Below are 20908 nucleotides of genomic sequence, written 5' to 3'. Positions count from 1 at the left end.
GGCAGAGTGGACAGTGAGAGAGAGAGACAGAGAGAAAGGTCTTCCTTTTGCCGTTGGTTCACCCTCCAATGGCTGCCGCGGTTGGCACGCTGCGGCCGGCGCACTGCGCTGATCTGAAGGCAGAAGCCAGGTGCTTCTCCTGGTCTCCCATGCGGGTGCAAGGCCCAAGCACTTGGGCCATCCTCCACTGCCTTCCCGGGACACAGCAGAGAGCTGACCTGGAAGAGGGGCAACCGGGACAGAATCCGGCGCCCCGACTGGGACTAGAACCTGGTGTGCCGGCGCCACAGGTGGAGGATTAGCCTATTGAGCCATGGCGCTGGCTTGGATTCCTTCTTAATGTTTACAGATTTTTATTTTCTATAGCTTAGTATTAAGCAGAAATCTATCTCACTATTTTTGGAAAACTTGTGATTTTTAATTAGTGCCTATGGAAGCTATCTGTATTGCCCAATGGAAAGAACAATATTCTTTTTTCAAGATGAGTTTACAGATATTTTAAGATGTACATTTGTATAAACTGGTCTTGAGGCTCCATCTAGTGGTTATAAAATGAGTATTCAAACTTGGAACAAATATAGCTTTCATGAACCTGGCATTTAGTATTTAAAATACAGTACATCTGGGAAACAATGACGAATTAATAGAACATTGTTAACAGCTTCTGTCTACCAAACCTCATGTCCCTTGCTTTTCTTCTCACAGAAAACAGGTTAGAGAAGAAGCAAGATGTTATAGCTTATGTTCCCTCTGTGACTTAGAGTACATGTATTTGTGATATCCACACAGGTCTTTCAATTGCCAGGGACACACTTCATGGAAAGTAAAGAAGCTGCTGTCATAGAAATGTTTCATAGTCTAGTAAAGCACAGACAGGAAGAAACCTGGTTATCAGCACATACTGATTTGCTATACAAGTGAGTAGAATTTTTCAGCAATTAAGTCCTTAGCTATGAATTAACACACCCAAGAAACAGGTTCATTCGTGCCCTCTCCACAGATCTGGTTCTCTACACTTAGCTTTGGGTCGTCAGGCTTTGTGTGAGCACTGTTACTGCACACAGCCATGAACACAAGGCACCAGTCTTTTGTGTTAGGCAACTGCTGCTTCTCAAGATCAACAAAGCCTTCCGCACAATGTCCTGTGAAGGTGAAGCTCTGTACTTAGCTAAAGTGTCTAATTCAAAGACTACCAAACTAACAGTAGGTTCCATAAGGGGAATCTCACATCTCTTTCAGGAATGATTTATACTTCTTCACTTCGTGAAGCTGAAAACATTTCTATTTTAAATAAGATGACAGATTACAAGATTATTTTTCTTCTTAAGAATTGCTATGGAAATTTGATAATTTGTTACCAAAAATTTCAAACTTGAGAGTTTGATTTCATTAAATGAATAAAAACTAGTTCACCACACATATTTTCTTAAAATGTTGAAGCAGAATTTTCTTACAAAAATTTTCTACAGAGTGGGGAAGGAAGCAGTAAAAGGTTTAACTCTGGTCAAGGTCTTCATCCTTGGCTTTTGGGACATGATGTCTGAGGCCCTGAATGCCACACCTGAAAGGAATGTCTGCCTGTGGACATTGGGCCAGCCAGACAGCAACACTGTGATCTGGGGTAAAGGCTTTGAGCCACACCAGTAACCTGACATAGGGTGAGGGCTCTGGGTCACATAGTATCAATCTCTAGAGGGGTTAGAGGCCAGGAGCAGGTACATGTGCAGTTAAATCACTGTGTTGGAGCCCCAGTAAAATCTTGGGGGCTTGATTGAGTATCCCTGCTTTGTAATATTCCCTGCACACGGCTACACATCTGTGTCAACAGAAGAACGCTCTCTTGTCTCTATGGAGAAGGGAGAACCGAGAAGTCCATGCTTAGGTCCTTCCTGAACTCTGTCCTACACATCTTTACCCGTGGCTGATTTTAATCTGTATTATGTCCCAGAAATAAACTGTAACCATGAGTAAACAACTTTCAGGGAGTTCTTTGAGTCCACTTCTTGAGTTATCAGACCTGAAGGTGGTTTGGGGAACTCACCAAACCCGCAAGCAGGGTCAAGAGTGAGGGCAGTGTGTGTGCTGTGCTTTTATCTTCAGAGGGCTTAGGGGGTAGGGCTGGCAGATGGCAGTGCGTGAATGGAATTATCCATATATACAGGCACACATTTCCTTTAAGAAGTAGTGAAATACAAACCATAAACTGCAACTTACCTGATTAGGCGAACAAACAGGAAAATCTTCAACTGGTGGAATTAAACCCTGAGCAATCAATTGTCCGTAAGAAGGAGGAGCTTCTCTTCTCAACAATTCTGCTTCCACTCTTGACAACTGAGTTTCAAATGATCTTTAAAAATACACAAGAGGGTAAAAAGAGTTAAAAAAAAGGCAATTCAAAACATTAATTTTCCATTACCAGTAATTATAAAACAATCTGAATCTCAGTATATTTGATTATTCAACCAGCATTTATGGCAAAGATGTGCTATGCCTCACTGGGAACACACATATGAAGCTGACCATCTGCTCCTGGGGGGCTTTACACTAGCAGGAGTTTGCATCAAAGTTTTAATAAACTAGAAAACCTCTGTAAAAAATAAAGGGAGAAAAGAAAATGCTAATTTTTAAACCCCAAAGAAAATGGGTGGCGGGTGACCCCCAGATGTAAGGTGACGGAATTTCAGCATTCTCAGAAGACACTTCGTCCCTCAAGCCCCACACTTCCTTTCAGGGAAGAGTGACCTGAGTCACCAATACACTCCCTGGAACAGGTGGAGCCTGAACTGAAGACCTCAGACTCCTTATTGTGCTCTTCTGTTGCAGTGGTGTGGAAAGTTCTCCAGGTGTTTATACTTGGCAAAGAAATGACATGGTAGCGGCTGTTACAATGCTGTGTGACTGAGTGCCATCTAGTCTCTCAACTGTCTGTTATGTAAAGCTTTTTAAAAATTAATTTGTAACTCTCTTGGGACTGAAGGTAACCGTCTCCACAACAGCCTCCTAGGGGACCTCCCTGCCCTTATCCTCTACCAGGTCCAGTTTACCTTGCTCACAAAGGACACTACTCTCCTTGAAGTCACTCTTTAAGGATTAACCATTTCTTACTCAACTGAGAATTCAGGAATGTGGCTCTCGCTGAACTATGCAATCTGACAAGAGGATGCCAGCCTTGCATTCCAGTCTTATCTCCTATTAATCCTTCACATGGATCCTGGGCTCCAGAACAAGTGCACTATGTGCAGTGCTGGGCATTCCTACTTCCTTATATTTCTCCAGGCTATCTTTTAAAAATATTACCTACATTCTACTAATATGTTTCAAAGGCAATTTTCCAATTAAAGCCTTTGCGCATCCCCCCTTTCAGATTAGGTATTTCTGATTTTTATATCACTTTGTTTTCAGCTTGTCCGGTATTTGCATTTTGCCATCCTATTTCATGCACCAGGTCATTCTTCCTATCTGTAAACTACTTGTGAGTTATGCTTTATCCTTTCTTCTATTAACCTATGTAGTGTTTTGAATGTAGTAGTTCCTCAGATATCTGGAACTGAATATTTATCAAGACAGGTTAAAAATTACAACTGAGATTTGTAACTTGCTAAATTCCTATAAAACAGATTACTCTGAAAACAAGAACAGGCCAATAAAAGATTGGCTTTACTTACCCCACTCTGAGATAAGTATTTATTAGTTTGTGATTGTTTATTCCTTTCAATTTGGGCTTTTCACACCAATTTTATAAATCATAAATAAGTAGCATTTGTTCATTTTTACACTAATATATAACAAAAACATATTACTAATCAAAGTACTTGTGGTAATGTTTTGACTGCAGACACTATAATCACTATAGTTGTGTCTGGATACTGACCTTCGTTCAAACATTCTCAGAGAATAAAGCTTACAAGTACATCCCAAAGCAATGACGAGTAACAGGCCACAGATCAGGCTCCCTATGACGGCTGCAGTTATGACTCTGGTGGGCACAATTACCGGGCAGTTTTCCTCATCACTGCCATCGCCACAGTCATCCTGAGAATCACACACCCAGCTTTCAAATACACAACGATTGTTTTTACAATGAAAATTTCCTGGCTGGCAAAAAAAGCAGTTTTTTTCATCTGAGCCATTTGGGCAATGATTTTGGTAGTTGCAGCGATCAGAACGGGGATAACAGACACCATTTCGGGAACACGGAAATTCTTCTTTTTGGCACATGGTACAGTTGATTTCATCTCTTCCGTTTGGGCAATGCCAATATCCATCACATCGTTGCTGCTCAGTATAACACCCCCAGTTCCCTCCACAGGGTATTTCCCATGGCAAACAGAAGCCATCTACTTGATAAGTAGCATTAAATCCTCTTGCAGCATTCACTTTATCAGCACAAAAATGTACCCTTATCTGTCCAGAAGAAGAAACAACTGTAAGAGGTGCATGAGAATCAAAGGCAGTTAACACCCGCAAAAGCTTGTGTGGATTTTCCTCTAACCCATCGTATATTTTGACGTAATCGCCATAACCAGTGCCATCAAGTTTAAAGTCAGTGAAGCGTAAAATGACTTTACGATGATCACCGGTGTCTATTAACCAGGTGCAATTACTTCCAGGAGGATAAAAGTCTGGATAATTGGGAGAATTAAAAGTTCCATAAAAATACTTTAACCACTGTCCACAAGTTGGCACATCACAGTCTATTTCATCTCCTAGGTCAAGGCAGTCAATGTTCCCATCACATTTTAAAGACTCGGGGAGGCAGGTGTAAACTTTGGTAAAGCGGGAGAGACACTGGAATTGGTTGTAAGCGCAGGGTTGAAAAGAAGCAGCTGTTGGAGGATTAGCTTCTTTGGCACAGATCTCTTCATCGGAGCTGTCTCCACATTCATCCATGTTGTTACACTTCCAGGCTTCTGGAATACACTTTCCATTACCACAGCGAAACTGATCACAAGCACAGTTCGGTTCCTCAGATTTCCCTGGGAGGATGTAGATAGAAGGAAGATGGAGAGAGGAGGAGAAAAAAACACTCTTCAAAAGATATGTAACAGCAACTGGTATTTTTATAATAAATGTTAAATAAGTCCAAGTGATAGTGATTTTAAAAAATAATACTCTTAAAAGATAGGTAAACGTTCTAGTGACAAATTAAAATTGGTACATTAATTACTTAAAAATTTAATTTATTAAATAGTGTCTATCATTTTTTCCCTGAGGGTCTTTATATTTTGATCTAAAGAGAGAAGGGACCAACTCTGGTTTTGCAGAGAACTATTTTGCTGCAGAAGGCTAAGTAATATGATGTAAGATATATGAGCCAACAGGATATAGTAAGACTTTTAAATATATTCTTCTTTAATTCTTGTCTGTATTCATTTATACTAGGGCACTTCAAAAAGTTAGTGGAAATGGACCAAAAGGTAAGTTTATTTTGGTATCAAAAAAGTTCGAAAGCTATAGTTTTTAAAAAGCCCACGGACTATGTGTATTATGAAGAAAACTATGTGTGGATTTCAGCTTTTTTTGCACCAAAACAAATTCATTTTTAAATTCCATTTCTCCATAAACCTTTTGAATGACACTCATATGACACAATATTTTGCCATGTACATCATAGTATACTTTACAAGCTCATTATTTATGCAAACTTTCGCTAAGATTAACAATGTAAGTTTCCATTTCATGTAATCATAGCAAAATACTTCCACTGTGTAATTGCTCTTCTTTTAATACAACTGCAATGTATTGCATGAATCTTAGCTAAAGGAATAAATCTGCTCATCAAAAGAAGAGATGGGGACAGATAAATTTCACTTGCCTATAGGACTCTAATTATCTTAGTGTACCACTGTAAATCTGTAACAATAATGAGGCAAGAAAAGACAACCACAATACTTTAAATTCCTGTAGTCCTCCAATGGACAATTTTGGGCCAATACTTACTTTTCCTTTTTTTTTTTTCCACTAACAACTTAGTGGCAATCATGTGGCTAAAATAGATAAAAAGCAGCACATGCTTGCTAAAGGAGACCACATTATTTCAGAAGATAAATAATTTTCAGCAAAGAATACACATAACTCTAATGCTCAGTATGACTCACACTCACATGATCTGGTCACTCTTTGTGAACACAGTTTGAGAAAAGTAAAAGAACAGTTCCTCTGAGACTATAAAGGGGAAATGTGTTATGGCTTTTCATTGAAGGTAATAAAACAGTAACACACACAAACATATTCTGAAGCAACTTTCAGAATATGGAGAAATACTGGAGGGAGAAAGAGCTATTTTTAAAATTAATGTATTTGAGAAGCTTAAAAGGAAAACTGACTTTAGTTTATGACATTATTCATTTTATTGGGATTACACAAAACACCTTTGCAACTCTAAGGCACCTGACTCTAGCTTCTATCCCGCATTCCCTGCTATTTGGAGGGTCTAGTTGTTACTAAATGGGTGTTGTTTAGATCAGCCCTGAAGTGACTGAGCAGTTAGAGTACAGAATTTGGTTCAGTATCTTTCATTTTGTTACAACACACCTGAAAAATATGCCAGTCTGAAACCTTTTCTGGAGATGCTGTCATCCGAATGGAACCTGATCCAGACGTGGTCTTGTGAAGAGATATATGGAGGGGGAATTGTGGAACCACAAGCTCTGTAGCTTTCAATATTCTTAAATGTTTCTATTGTCAGCCAGTCCAAACTGCATCTTCTAGACCCTTGAATATCAAAATCCTGAAAACTACACACACACATAAAGTTAGAAAAGACTATTTAAAAAGGTAATTTTGGAAAAATAATTCATTAACAGTATAATGTAACTGAGGACATGACTGTAAATCTCCATACATTTACTGATTCTCCTAGGCTTTCTAGGCATTTGACTGTATCATCAGCAAATAACAATGTTGCTTCTATGTTCCTTAATAATGCTCTTTTTCTCAGATTCTAGAACAAAACTTCTTTATAAATAATAAAAATTCCAAAATAATGCTAAAAAAAATGGTGATAGTTGCCATTGTTTTCTTTTTCTTCTGTGTATGTATGTGCTTAGGAAAACCCACTTGTATTTTAGAATATCCAAAACTATTCTGTGTTTGAATTAGAAACACCACTCCATAATAATGAACAGAACAAAGACTTTTCTTAGATCAGCTAATTTGCTTGCTTAATGAAAAGTTTATCACTGACCTTTTCTGCAGGGCAAATAGCACAATCTGAGTAAAGTAACAAAATCAAAAATTAACAAACAAAAGAACATTTCCATTGAAAATCTCTTGGTTGGAGTACTCTAATAAATAATTTTTGTTGCCAAACGTTATTTTATAGTTCATAAAAATAAGGGCGTGAGTAAAGGGCAAAAAAATGTCAATTAAGAGTTCATACCAAATTTGCTAACATTTATGAAAGAGAAACCGAAATATCATTTTTCAGTATCTGAACATGTCCCATCAAAAGTTGAAAATCTGACTTTATATTCTTCCCTCTGCCTTAACCTAAGTAATAATGAGGTTAATTATCCAAAGATGGTCATATCAGGCTATTTCTTTAAATATTCTGAAGAACTATAACAAAGGTGGATAGAAGAATTCATTAATTATAATTTTCTTTATTATAAACAATGCTTTAAAGAACCTATACATATGTATCTTTCCTATGGCATGACCAAGTATTTCTCCAAGACAAACTTTTCTAAAAATAGTACTCCAGGGTTAAAGACACACGATTCTGTTCTTAAAAACCTGATAGAGAATGACAGAAAATGTTCATACTAATTCACAATTCATCCAAGTGTACATTAGACTATGTATATCCAATACCTCTAGCAAAATTTGATACTGTTTTTAAAAAATTTGTTGTCAATGAGGTGAACAAAAAAGATTTAACATATTACTAAGACTGAAATACTTTCCCTATGTTTATTGACTATTGTTATTTCATTACTTGTAAATATACTAGTTATAATCTTCATCCTTAATTATTTTAAGGACTCTTCATATATATGTTTATATTTATTTTATTTATGTATTTATTTTTTTGACAGGCAGAGTTAGAGAGAGAGAGAGAGAGAGAGAAAGAGAAAGGTTTTCCTTTTTTCATTGGTTCACCCCCAAATGGCTGCTACGGCCAGCGTGCTGCACCAATCTGAAGCCAGGAGCCAGGTGCTTCCTCCTGGCCTCCTGTGTGGGTGCAGGGCCCAAGCACTTGGGCCATCCTCCACTGCCTTCCCGGGCCACAGCAGAGAGCTGGCCTGGAAGAGGAGCAACCGGGACAGAATCCAGCGCCCCAACCGGGCTAGAACCCGGGATGCCGGCACCGCAGGTGGAGGATTAGCCTAGTGAGCCGCAGCGCCGGCTTAAAACTCATTATATATTTATATATACACACATATATGTATATGATTTATTTATTTAAAAGGTAGAATTAGAGAGGCAGAGGCAGAGACACTCCCTAAGATGGCTGGTTCACTGTTCACTCCCTAAAATGGCTGCAAAGGCCGGAGCTGGGTCATTCTGAAGCCAGGGGCCAGGAGCTTCTTCTGGGTCTCCCATGTAGGTACAGTAGCCCAAGGACTTGGACCATCTTCTACTGCTTTCCTAGGCCATAGCAGAGAACTGGATCAGAAATAGAGCAGCTGAGACGCAAACCAGCACCCAAATGGGATGCCAGTACTGCAAGTGGCGGCTTTACCCGCTATGCCACAGTGTCGGCACCAAGAACTCTTTATATATCACAATCATGTGTATATGTGGGGATATTAACTGTTATTTAAGGCACTCAGAAGGAAAAGACAACAGTTTAAAAACAGTCCCTATCAGAACAACATGAAGTCTGCAAAAATTTAAGCAAAAACAAATATCAACTTCATAGTGAAACGTGGTAGAAGAATGGTGAAATCACTGACACTTTATGAAAAGTTTATGAGGACAATACTCCAAAGAGATCAGCAGTTCATAAAAAGATAACTTGTAAGAAGGGAAGAGACAATGTTGAAGATGAAATCTACAGGGACAGCCCATTCACACCAATTCGCAAGAAAAAAAATCCATCTTGTTCACTTTCTAATTGAAACCTGATGGCTTTTTCACCAAGACAGTGCTAGAAGCAAAGAAGGAATCCCCTGCCCCTCTCAAAGCTCATGCCACTCTTTACAGAGTTAGAAAATAGAATCCTAAAATTCATGTGGAATCACAAAAGACCTAGAATAGCCAAAGCAATCCTGAGCAAGAAAAACCAAGCTGAGGGCATCACAATACCTGATTTCAAAGCACACCACAAAGCTACAGCAATTAAAACAGCTTGGCACTAGCATAAAAACCCAATAACACAGTTCAATGGAACAGAATAGACAGCCCAGAAATTAATCTGCATATATACAGCCAACTGATTTTTGACAAAAGTGCTCAGACCATACAGTGGAGTAAGGATAATCTCTTTCAACAAATGCTGCTGGTAAAACTGGGTATTTGTATGTAGAAGAATGAAATTAGATCAATATCTCTCACCATATACAAAAATCAACTCAAGATGGATCAAAGACCTAATTAAGACCTGAGACTATGATGTCGTTGGAAGAAAACGTGGCGGAAACACTCCCAGACATTCTTGGTGTAGGTGACGATTTCTTGGATAAGACCGCCAAAGCACAGGCCACAAAATTAAAACTAAACAAATGGGCTTATATCAAACTTAGAAGCTTTTGAAAAGCAAAAAGCAAAGGAAACTATCAATAGTGTGAACAGACATCCAACACAATGGGAAACAAATCTGCAAACTACCTATCTGGCAAAGGATTAATTTCCCAAATATATCAGCAACTTAAAAAACTCAACAACAAAAACCAACCAACCAGTCCACTTGAGAAATGGGCAAAGGACTTCAATAAACAGTTCTCAAAAGAAGAAATACAAATGGCCACCAAATATATGAAAAAATGTTCATCATTTTTTCAACTAGCCATAAGGGAAATTTCAATGAGGTATCATCTAACCCCTGTCAGAATGGCTAAAATCCAAAACACAGAGAATAACAAATGGTGACAAGGATGTGGACAAAAGGGAACACTTATACACCAATTTATAATGTAAATCAGTGCAGCTACTGTGGAAAACATTATGGAAATTTCTTCAACTAGAAATAGACTTGCCATGTGATCCAGCAATCCCACTACTGGGTACATAACTAAAAGAATACAACGTATCAAAGAGATACCTGAATCACCATGTTTGTAACAGCACTCTTCACAACATCCACAATTTGGAACTTACCAAGGTGTCCATCATCAGATGAATGGATAAAGAAAATGTGGTATATTTACACGATGGAATATTCAGCTATAAAAAAGAATGAAATTCTATCATTTGTGGAAAATGAATGTAACTGGAGGACATCCTGTTGAGTCAAACAAGCCAGACCCAGAAAGACAAATACCACATGTTTTCCCTTATATGTGAGAGCTAAAATTTTAAAAGAAACAAAAAGAAAGAAGAAAGAAATGTCTGTGTGTATCAGTATTGCTGCAATATAGTTTTGTAAAACTGTTTTATACCTTTGTCAAACCAGGAGTAATGTAAAGCTAGGTAGCATGCCAATTAATAACAACTTTACACAGTGATCTGCCATCAAGGAGATCCAACAGGCCATTCCACCCCAAATGGCACTAGTTTTTGATGTGGAAAGCCAGGGCTTCGGACAGACAGCAGTCACGATAGAAATCAGCCTCTGAAGGTCCCGTGCTCTGCCAGCCGAGAGCTGGGTTGCTGGAAACAAAATTGTCCTGGAGTCAAAGGACTCCCAGATCTGATCTGCAGACCTTGTTGGCTCTAAGTTGAAAAGCCCTTCACTCTGCCCAGCTTCCAAAGTAATCAGAACTACTGAGTGGCCAGCCAAGTAGGGCCAGTAACACTGCAGGCAGGACTGTAAATTTCCTTTTAGAGATGCCACCTGCCTTCTATTCAGGCCAGCTCTCCTCCCAGGTCAGCTAGGTAATGGAAGTCAACAGGTGCCCTCCCTCCCTTGTGAGGCCTCTTCCAGGACCGGGTGTGAGGAGATAGACAGGTCTGAGTCTCATACCTGGCCAGGCCTTAAAGCCCACCTGATTATTATCAAGCCCCTCTTGTCAGTTTCTATTTGCCTCTCAATGGGAAAACTTCCTCACGGCTTGGACAGCATCTTCCTTCAGTTCTCTGATAATGACTCTGTCCTTTGTTTTAGACCCTGTATTTAATCTGCTTGTTAGATCCGTTTTCTCCAGACCTGAGACAGTGAAGTTGTAGATGGCACGCACACGACACCTTGGATGGAAGCCGTTTCTGCAAGCTGGCCCTGCGCCCCCTCGAGAGCCCACCTCCTGCTGGATCCTTCTTGACTGCCTTTCCCTACTCTGCCCATACTCAGCCTGGAGAAGCTGGAGCGGTCACTGTCCCATACCCCCTAACAAAAGTCGGGGTTCATTATTCTGGGGGAGCAGTCAGATGGGTCAATAGGCAGTCAGGTCGGTCCCTGTGGAAATTGAGGGTGCAAAATGCTTGCCTCCCCTCAAAAGTTATCTTTAACAAAATTAAAGTGAATTCCACTGTATGTTTCTCCTCAAAAGCTGCTTTTAGCAAAACAAAAATGCCTGTCCCACTCCTTGGGAGCTTCCAATCTTATGAGAACAGCAAAGGAGTGGTGAGCCCACCCTCCAGATGGCTCTTCTGTTTAATCACGAGCTAGCCAGACAGAGCGAATACTACAAATTGAGTCTGTGAGGGGTTTTGTCCCTGCCTTGTAACTAATCATTGTCAGGTTTTTTTTGCCCCCAAAATTGTGCTCAAAAACTCCACTCCAACAGCCCTTTTGGTCTTCCTCTCTTAGAACCCCGCTTCTGGCTGCTTCAGCAGGAGGTTTCCAACTTAAATAAAACCTGCTTTTATCTCTCAAAAAAATAAAACAATGTTATACTACTTTTTAATTTATTTATTTGAAAGGCAGAGTTATAGAGAGGCAGAGAGGCAGAGAGAGAAAGAGGGAGCAGGAGCGAGAGAGAGGTTTTCCATCTATCTGCTGGTTGACTCCCCAAATGGCTGCAATGGCGGGAGCAGGTCCAATCCAAAGCCAGAGCCAGGAGCCAGGGACCCAATCAGGGAGACAGGATTAGGCTCAAGAGCTGGAGGCCACACCTCCCCTGCCTGCTGTGTGATCTCACCTGTATCCAACCACCTGTCAATCAGATTATGTAACCGCTCCACTTTTGGAAGTGCTTAAGGGGCTGGAGCGAGCTGAGCCAGCTGCCATTTTGCCGCTTCTCATGCCTGCTTGCCTGTGCTTTATTTACATGCTAGTCGCTCTCCTGCTTGGTGTGCCTTCTCTTGTTTGCAGCTCTGGCCTACTCCCTGGAAAAGGCTAGTATGAAACTCTCCGTTTACTTTTTCTGACCTGTTCTCCCTTAATAAAGCCCCCACATTCCTGTGTAGTTCTCCAAATAAATCCTGAACTTCACTATGTTACATGTCTTGTTTGTGCCTGAGCTTAGAATTCTTGTCTAAGCTAAAGGCAAGAACCCGAATATTAAATTTTGGCCTAAGGTAAACCGGCAATACTTGGGCCTTCTTCCACTGCTTCCCCAGGCCATTAGCAGGGAGCTGGATTGAAAGTGCAGCAGCCATTGTGGTGTAGTGTGTAAAGCCACTGTCGGCAGGCTGGTATCCCATGTGGGCACTGGTTTGTGTCCTTGCTGCCCTACTTTTGTTCCAGCTCCCGATAATGGCTTGTGAAAAGCAAAAGGAGATGGCCCAGGTGTGGGCCTCTGCTACCCTCATGTGAGACTTGGAAGAAGCTTCTGACTCCTGGTTTTGGCCTGGCCTAGTGCTGGCTGTTGCAACCATCTGGCAGAGTGAACCAATGGATGGAAGATGTCTCTTCTCTCCCTCTCTAACTTTTTCAAAAAAGCTGATGACAAAGCAAAGGCTTTGAAGGCCAAAAAGGCAGTGTTGAAAGGTGACTAAAACCACACACACACACACACACACACAAAGACCCACGCATCACTCATGTTCTGGCAGCCAAGACACAACAACGACCATGATGGCTCCAGCAGCAGCCCAAGTACCCTCAGGAGAGTGCCCCTGCAGGAACAAGCCTGAGCACTATGCCATCATCAAGTTTCTGTCATGGAGAAGACAGATGACAAGACACTTGTGTACACTGTGGATGTCAAAGCCCGCAAGCACCAGGTCAAACAGGCTGTGAGGAAACTATGACACTGCTAAGGTCAGACAGTACCCTAATCAGGCCTGAGGGAGAGAAGAAGGCGTATGTTTGTTTGGCTCCTAATTATGATTCTTTGGATGTCACCAACAAAATTTAGGATCATAAACATAGTCCAGCTTCACTAATACTAAATATATGTTGTTTCACCATAAAAAGAAAGATTGATGATTAACAGCGAAAATAATAGCTATCCCCATAGATATCACAATTTATTCACCTTACATAATGCCAAAAGATTAAAGTGGGGTAAGTTTTCATTTTATTTGAAAGGCAACCAAACACACACAGGTAGATCTACAATTTGTTGGTTCACTATCCAAGTGCCTGCAATAGCCAAGGTTCGGTTAGACTGAAGCCAAGAGCCTAGAACTCTATCCAGGTCTCCCACATGGGAGGTAGTGACCCAAATATTTGAGTCATTTTCTGCTGCTTCCCAAAGTATGTATTAGCAGAAGCTGAATTGGAATTAGAGGGCTGGGACTGGAACCAGTCACTTCTCTATGGGATGCAGGCATCCCAAGCAACATCTTACTGGCTGCTTGGATGTACCAAATGCCTACCCCGACTCCCACCTTAAGACTTTGTGTTATTGGTTTTATTTTAGCTATATGAAACAGTGAGAGAGACAGAGAGAAAGGTCCTTTATAGCAGGGTCATACAAACCAACCAACCAACCACTCAATAAATCTGATTGGATAATCACTCATTGGAGATTTGAGTTAACCCATTTGTATGTTTATTTAGTAGCTTACTTTTTAAAAATTTTTTTTTTTATTTGAAAGGTAGAATTAGAGAGAAAGGAGAGACAGAGTGAAAGAAAACAGAGAGAGAGAAAGAGACTTTTCATCCTATGATTCTCTCTCCAAATGGCCACAACGGCCAGGGCTGGGCCAGGCTGAAACTGGAAGCCAGGAGTTCATCAGGGTCTCCGATGTGGGTGCAGGGGTCTAAGTACATAGGCCATCTTTTGCTGCTTTCCCAGGAGCATTAGCAGAGTGCTGGATGGGAAGTGGAGCAGCTGGGACATAAACCAGAGTCCACATGGGATGGTGTCACAGTTGATGACTTTATGCCACAACACTGCCTTCCATCTACTATTCTTAAAATTTTATTAGCAGTTCCTTCACTTAAAATATAAACAACCATGATGGTATTTACATTTTATGTCACTGTTACTATCAGAAACCAGAGGTATTCATATTATGTTTCATTTTATATATCTAAAAATACAATATGCAGGCTGGCGCCGCGGCTCACTTGGCTAATCCTCCGCCTGTGGTGCCAGCACCCCAGGTTCTAGCCCTGGTTGGGGTGTTGGATTCTGTCCCGGTTGCCCCTCTTCCAGGCCAGCTCTCTGCTGTGGCCCGGGAAGGCAGTGGAGGATGGCCCATGTGCTTGGGCCCTGCACCCGCACGAGAGACCAGGAGGAAGCACCTGGCTCCTGGCTTCGGATTGGCACAGTGCACCAGCCGTGGCGTCCATTTGGGGGGTGAACCAACGGAAGGAAGACCTTTCTCTCTCTCTCTCTCTCTAACTCTGCCTGTCAAAAAAAAAAAAATAATACACACTCAAAGTTACTATGAAATTACTGATCACCACTTGATTTTACCGATAAGCAAATACAAGTGTATTGTTAAGCATATACAAGCATATTACTACATTACAAATATTTTAAAATATTTGATAGCCATATCTTAATGTAATAGGTTACCTTTGCAATGCTATATATTAAAAACATTATTTGGAGAAAAATCCATATGCTTCACTAGACAACAAAATATCTATGACATAAGAAAGTTATGAAAGAACCACTGACATAATCAAAGTCTGTAGTACATTTTTGCTCCAATGTGATTTTGTTCCCTGTGTTTCTTAGCATTAAATGTTCCTACATATTCTGGAACTTTGGCTTGCAGGCCATTTTGTCGAAGGTTTTTCTTTTTTTTTTTTCCAATAAAGATTTATTTATTTATTTGAAAGTTAGAGTTACAGAGAGAGGAGAGACAGAGAGAGAGGTCTTCAGTCTGCTGGTTCACTCCCCAGACTGCCGCCAAGGGCTGGGACTAGGCCAGGCTGAAGCCACGAGCCAGGAGCTTTATTTGGGTTTCCCATGTGGGTGGAGGGGCCCAAGTACTTGGGGCATCTTCTCCTGCTTTTTGAATGTACATTAGCAGGGAGCCAGATGGGAAGTGGAACAGTCAGGACATGAACTGGCACCATATGGATGGCTTTTTTTTTTTGACAGGCAGAGTGGACAGTGAGAGAGGGAGAGACAGAGAGAAAGGTCTTCCTTTACCGTTGGTTCACCCTCCAATGGCCGCCGCGGCCGGTGCGCTGCAGCCGGCGCACTGCGCTGATCCGAAGCCAGGAGCCAGGTGCCAGGAGGATGGCACTTGGGCCATCCTCCACTGCACTCCCGGGCCACAGCAGAGAGCTGGACTGGAAGAGGAGCAACCGGGACAGAATCCGGAGCCCCGACCGGGACTAGAACCCGGTGTGCCAGTGCTGCAGGCGGAGGATTAGCCTATTGAGCCACGGCACCGGCTATGGGTGGCTTTAATTGTTATACCACAACGCTGGCCCCAGTTCTATTTTTTAATACCTTATCTCTCATGTTCCCTGCCTGGGTGTCCATATAGAACAAATCTTAAATGATCCCACTAAAGTTAAAACAGTGATTAGTGGAAGTTTTTTTCAGTTTGTTTTGTTGAGTAAAGCAGCCAGATCCCAGTCCTTGGCCTGAAACATATGTTACGATCCAACCCTCTAATTCCAACAGATAAGGTGGCCTTTGTTGATTTTGGTGGGTCTCTTCAATCTCAGTATGAATGAAGTGAAAAATGCCAACCTCAGCCAGTTTTATATAGAGGGCTCTCAGGATATTTTGTTTATAAGACTATTCAAAAATTCCTGGGAAAATGGAATTAAAAGTTAATGTGCATTTTCAACAACCTTTTTGAAGTTCTCTAGTATACTCTGTAATTTCAGTTTCCTTCTTCTATCCAGAATTTTTAAAACCATGTTTCTAATACCACTTTTACCAAAGACCTTAATTTAATTACTTTGAATTACTTTTTTTTTTTGACCAAAATGTTTTAAAGCATATATCCTTTCTAGATAAAAAACTTTTGACTTAATAGCTACACAAAATGCCCAGCCCCCATACCTCTGATTTGCATAAATCTAAAGATATTAACTCCTTTAATAATTGGGTTATCTCCCTTCCCTTTACAAACAGGGCTCACTGTAATTTTGTTCTGCATCTCAGCACTGCATGTGACTATTGGTGTTATCTTACTTTGTGAAATCCCAAGGATCCAACACATGATCAAAACCTTATGGTAGAATTCCATGGCATCTCTTCTGTGCAACCAACAATTTCTAATTTTTGTATAACTGAGCTGGTAAGCTATAAGTTTAATTTTTTGGATAAAAGATGAATTATCTCTATAAATTGTTTCATGTGGAAAAATCCCAGTACTGGTAAAAATATAATTTTTATAAATCCATTTACACTTTTCTTTCCTTTTTAGGTTTACAAATATGTACTTTTTTTAACCAAAAAGTAACTAAGAATACAGATGATTCATTGAAAATTACATTGCTCCCATTAGAGTGTTCAAAGCACTGTCTGATAGGCCATTATTCTTACACTTAAGATGATACTGATATCTATAATTTATTAAATGCTCTGGAAAGGCTTCTTATATTACTACATGCTAAGTAATGATATTTGAAAACTCCATTTATTTTATAGTAAAATACTATATAGTAACACAGAAAACAGTCAAAATTACCTTATAGTAATGATTTCCCCTGGGTTTGCTCTTATGAACCAGCTACAGTTGATTTTGGAAGGATATTCAGAAGGCCAGCCTGGGCTTGTGATTATACCACTTGGTGCTCGAATTTGTTCTGGAGTCTCTCCACAAGCTGGAAGATAGCCAAAGCAATCTCAGCTAATTATTACACTTTAAAACACAGCATTAAGTAAATCAGTGTTTATCAAAAAAAAAAAAAAAAAAACTTTAGGCAGCAAATCATGTACAATAAGATGTGGTATTATAAACTTTAAATGCATCTATTATTCTAGTGAGATACTTTAATTTCTTCCCTTTGAGACAATTAAGTGAATGTTTAGGGTAGGAAAGGAGGTTTTTAAATTCAGTCACTGCATTACAGTTCAAATCAGAATTACTAGCATTTGCCATGGAGCTCAATCGGTGGATCCACCCACCCACTCACCCATCCATCCATTTATCTTTAGTCAAAACTCATCTTCCAAATTTATTCTCTTTATTATAAGCTATCTAAAAGCTCAGTTTCTACTCAGTTAGTGTGTTTGGATCCTTAGGAGCAAATGTTGCTTTTAGGATACTTCAAATAAACACAGTAAGACAAATAAACATAATAAGTTGGATTGTAACTATAAGAAGTTAGTGAATGACTGAATAAAGATAGCAAAACATTCAGAATTACTATAGTCTTTTATTTATTCAATTTAACTTCTAAAATTTATTACAGCTTAAGAATCCTATGTAACTTAAAAAACTTTATCCAGAATGGCTAACATAAAGCAAGCTATATTACTTAAAGTCAATCCTTATTTACACAAAATAACTCATTCTTTGAAGGAAACATGTAATCAAGGTTTAAAAGAATATTTTAGTAAAGAAAAAAAATGTTCATGCCTAAAAGAGATCTACCTGGAATGAGGGTGCACTGCCAAAGGGATCTTGTTTTGGACCAATATCAGATCAAGGAGACTCATATGTAGTCACAGAATTCAGACACCATCCATCAAAGCTGAACATCTATCTCACTGCCAAGGCACAAAACTTCTTTTTTTTTTTTTTTGCCCCTTGGATGGTGTTTCACTAAATTTCATTAGAGGTAAATTTCTTTTACAGAAACATTTTGATTGTAATGAATGATGTTTTAGAATAAGACTAAATTAATCCAAATAGAATTCTATTTAAGGGCTTATTAATAATAAAGAGTTTTGCTTTACTTTGAGTTATCATCATAATAATTTAATAAAAAGATATCCTAAGTCATTTATAAGATCTTCTTTTTCGTTATCTCTTACCAAAGCATTAGAGAAGATATTAAAGATATAAATAAACATACAGATAAAGAAACAAAACAATTGTTATGGAAAATTATTCATTTTCATTAACAGAATCATCTGCACTAAAGAGAATAACATAATTTTGAGTTAAATCATATTTAACTTTGGGGCAAACCTTATGGTGCCTTGTTCAAGTCCTATCTACCTTGCTTCCAATCCAGCTCTCTGCTAATGTGCCAGGGAAGCAGTGGCCAATGGCCCAAGTAGCTGAGTTCCCAAGTAGCTGAGTTCCTGCCACCCAGTGGGAGACCTAGATAGAGTTCCTGACCCCTGGCTTCAGCCTGGCCCAGCACAAACTACTGGGGTCATCTGGGGAGTGAACCAGCAATAAAGATCGATCTCTCTCTGCCTTTCAAATAAATAAATACTCTTTAAAAAAAAAAAAGAGTGGAACTCACTGAAATATAAAGTGAACAAAAGAAAAATCAATAAAATCCAAAGCTGTATCTTTAAAAACATTTAACTTAAATTTATAACACCATACTAGCATGTAAATACTAAAATACTTTAAAACTGATTTAAATATACAAAACCTAGATGGAGGTAATCTATAACAAAGCATAAAATTGCTAATCTTTAATAAATAGCCTAATTATAAGGAAAAAGTAGAGAGAATTTTATTAGGTTTTTGTTTTACTAGGTTTTGCTTTAAGAAAAATCGTCCAAATACATAAGAAACCTATAGGTGGTGCTCTTACAACAAAAACTAAAGTTATATTCTGGTATGACCCCCAAAAGTACATGTTGTGACAATTTTATTCTCATACAATTACACATAGCACCATAAATAAGAAGTTATTTTAAGACTTAGTAATTTGCATTTTAATTATGAGTGTATATTTTTGCAACACTTAAAAATATTAATGAAGCTCCTTAATCAAAAGCAAAACTATAGCACAATAAAGTTTCCTCTTGACATAGTTATGAATATATACATTTAGTTTTGCCCATTTGTAATATGATTGAATTTGGCATTTTGTGCCAGTGGCTTTTAATGCAACCTAATTTACTCCATTCTATATCTGAGAAAATAAATTGAAATTCCAAAAGAACCATTAAAAATTTCTCCTCCCTTTTGGATTAAGAATTTGCCTACTTGTACTGGTAGGTGTAGAGTCAGAAGACCTAGATGCTGTCTGTTCTGTCACCTACTGGGTTTGCCATGGTGCAACTACTAAACTTACTAGGAATCAAGTTTCTTCAACTATCTTTAAGGTTGATTTCAGCTCTCAGTCATGAGCCTCTCCCTCCTCTCATCATCATGATATACTTCCACTATATTTCTGATAGCTCATTCGGATACATTGATAAGGTTTTCATTTTCTTTCTTTGCATTTTTTTCTTTGACCTACTTTAGTCAGACTTCTAATTCTTCCCTCATCTCCTTAGAAACCACTACTGACCTCACTGCCATATCCAGTGGATCCTCAATCCCTAAGACACTTGGGTTTTCTGGAGCACCTGATGCTGATTTTCTTTTCTTCATACCGTCCTACCTTGACTTTGCTGGTGTCATTTATTCTCGTTCTCTTCCCAACTCTGCCTGCTCTGACTTAGTCCTCTAGTACTGGATCCTCCTTTCTCAACCAGCGTCCAATATTTTGGTGCTCAGTCTCCATTCCCAAGCCTTTGCCACTTTCTACTTCTGATGGAGGATCTCAGTTTCAACTGAGATCTACATGTCATAGATTCAGCATCTCCAATCCAGAGACTTTACATAGTACCCACTGGAAGTTCCAATCTCAAGTTCAGCATGATTAGAACTGTGTGTTTCCTAAAACGTGCTCTTTACCCTATATTCTGAATCTTCATGGTCTTAAGCATCATTTGGTTGCAAGAAAAGCAGTTAAATAAAAAGGAAATTTACTTTAGAAATACTACAGGTAGGAGTGGGCATTTGGCAGAGTAATTTAAGACACTGCTTGGAATATCGGTATCCCACAATGTTATAGTACCTGAGTTCAAGTCTTTGCTCCACTTTTTAAATTTTAGCTTCCTGCTAATGCACAACCTAGGAGGCAGCAGGTGATAAATCAGACAGTTGGGTCCCTGTCACCCACGTAGGACCTGGATTGAGTTCCTGACTCCTGGCTTTGGCATGCCCCCGCTTGGGCTGTTTCGGGCATTTGGAGACTTAACCAGCAATTGTGAGATCTCTGTTTGTCCTTTCACTGCCTTTCAAAAATAAAAAATACCATAGGCAGTTTCATGGATTCTCAAGGATAGGAAGTAAAGGCCTCACAGGAACTAAAACTGGAAATTTTAAAGTCAGAAATTGAGGTTTCACCACCTCTTAAGGAATCAAGGGGTTTTATTTTCTATACTTCTGTCCCCATCTTCCAAATGGCTTCCTGACTGCTCTACTTCTTTTCATTATTTCAGTGCCTTATAAATTATTTCTCAAGCATCTAACACTTCAGTTCTAGCATCTACTATCAACTATAATTTCACTTTTTTCAGTTATTATATTACTGTTATTCATTTTATATCATTTTAAAAGGCTTAAAAGGCTTATGGTGATCAACTTGATA

At 39.4% G+C, this 20908-nt stretch overlaps 1 protein-coding gene across 2 annotated transcripts in view; it reads right to left on the bottom strand.

Moving 5' to 3' along the window:
* Positions 1-20908, bottom strand: part of LRP12 (LDL receptor related protein 12) — an 80266-nt gene that overhangs the window by 5369 nt on the left and 53989 nt on the right. For both annotated transcript variants that reach the window (XM_062188120.1, XM_062188122.1), the window contains 4 exons: positions 17044-17179; positions 6535-6737; positions 3872-4976; positions 2215-2347 (listed from right to left, as the gene is read on the bottom strand). In XM_062188120.1, the coding sequence (XP_062044104.1) occupies positions 2215-2347; positions 3872-4976; positions 6535-6737; positions 17044-17179 (1577 nt within the window). The remainder of the gene's footprint in view (positions 1-2214; positions 2348-3871; positions 4977-6534; positions 6738-17043; positions 17180-20908) is intronic.

This window comes from Lepus europaeus, chromosome 4 (assembly GCF_033115175.1).
Source record: "Lepus europaeus isolate LE1 chromosome 4, mLepTim1.pri, whole genome shotgun sequence".
NCBI classification, from domain to species: domain Eukaryota; kingdom Metazoa; phylum Chordata; class Mammalia; order Lagomorpha; family Leporidae; genus Lepus; species Lepus europaeus.
Note: the sequence above shows the minus strand (reverse complement) of the source record. Positions and strands in the feature narration are given on the sequence as shown.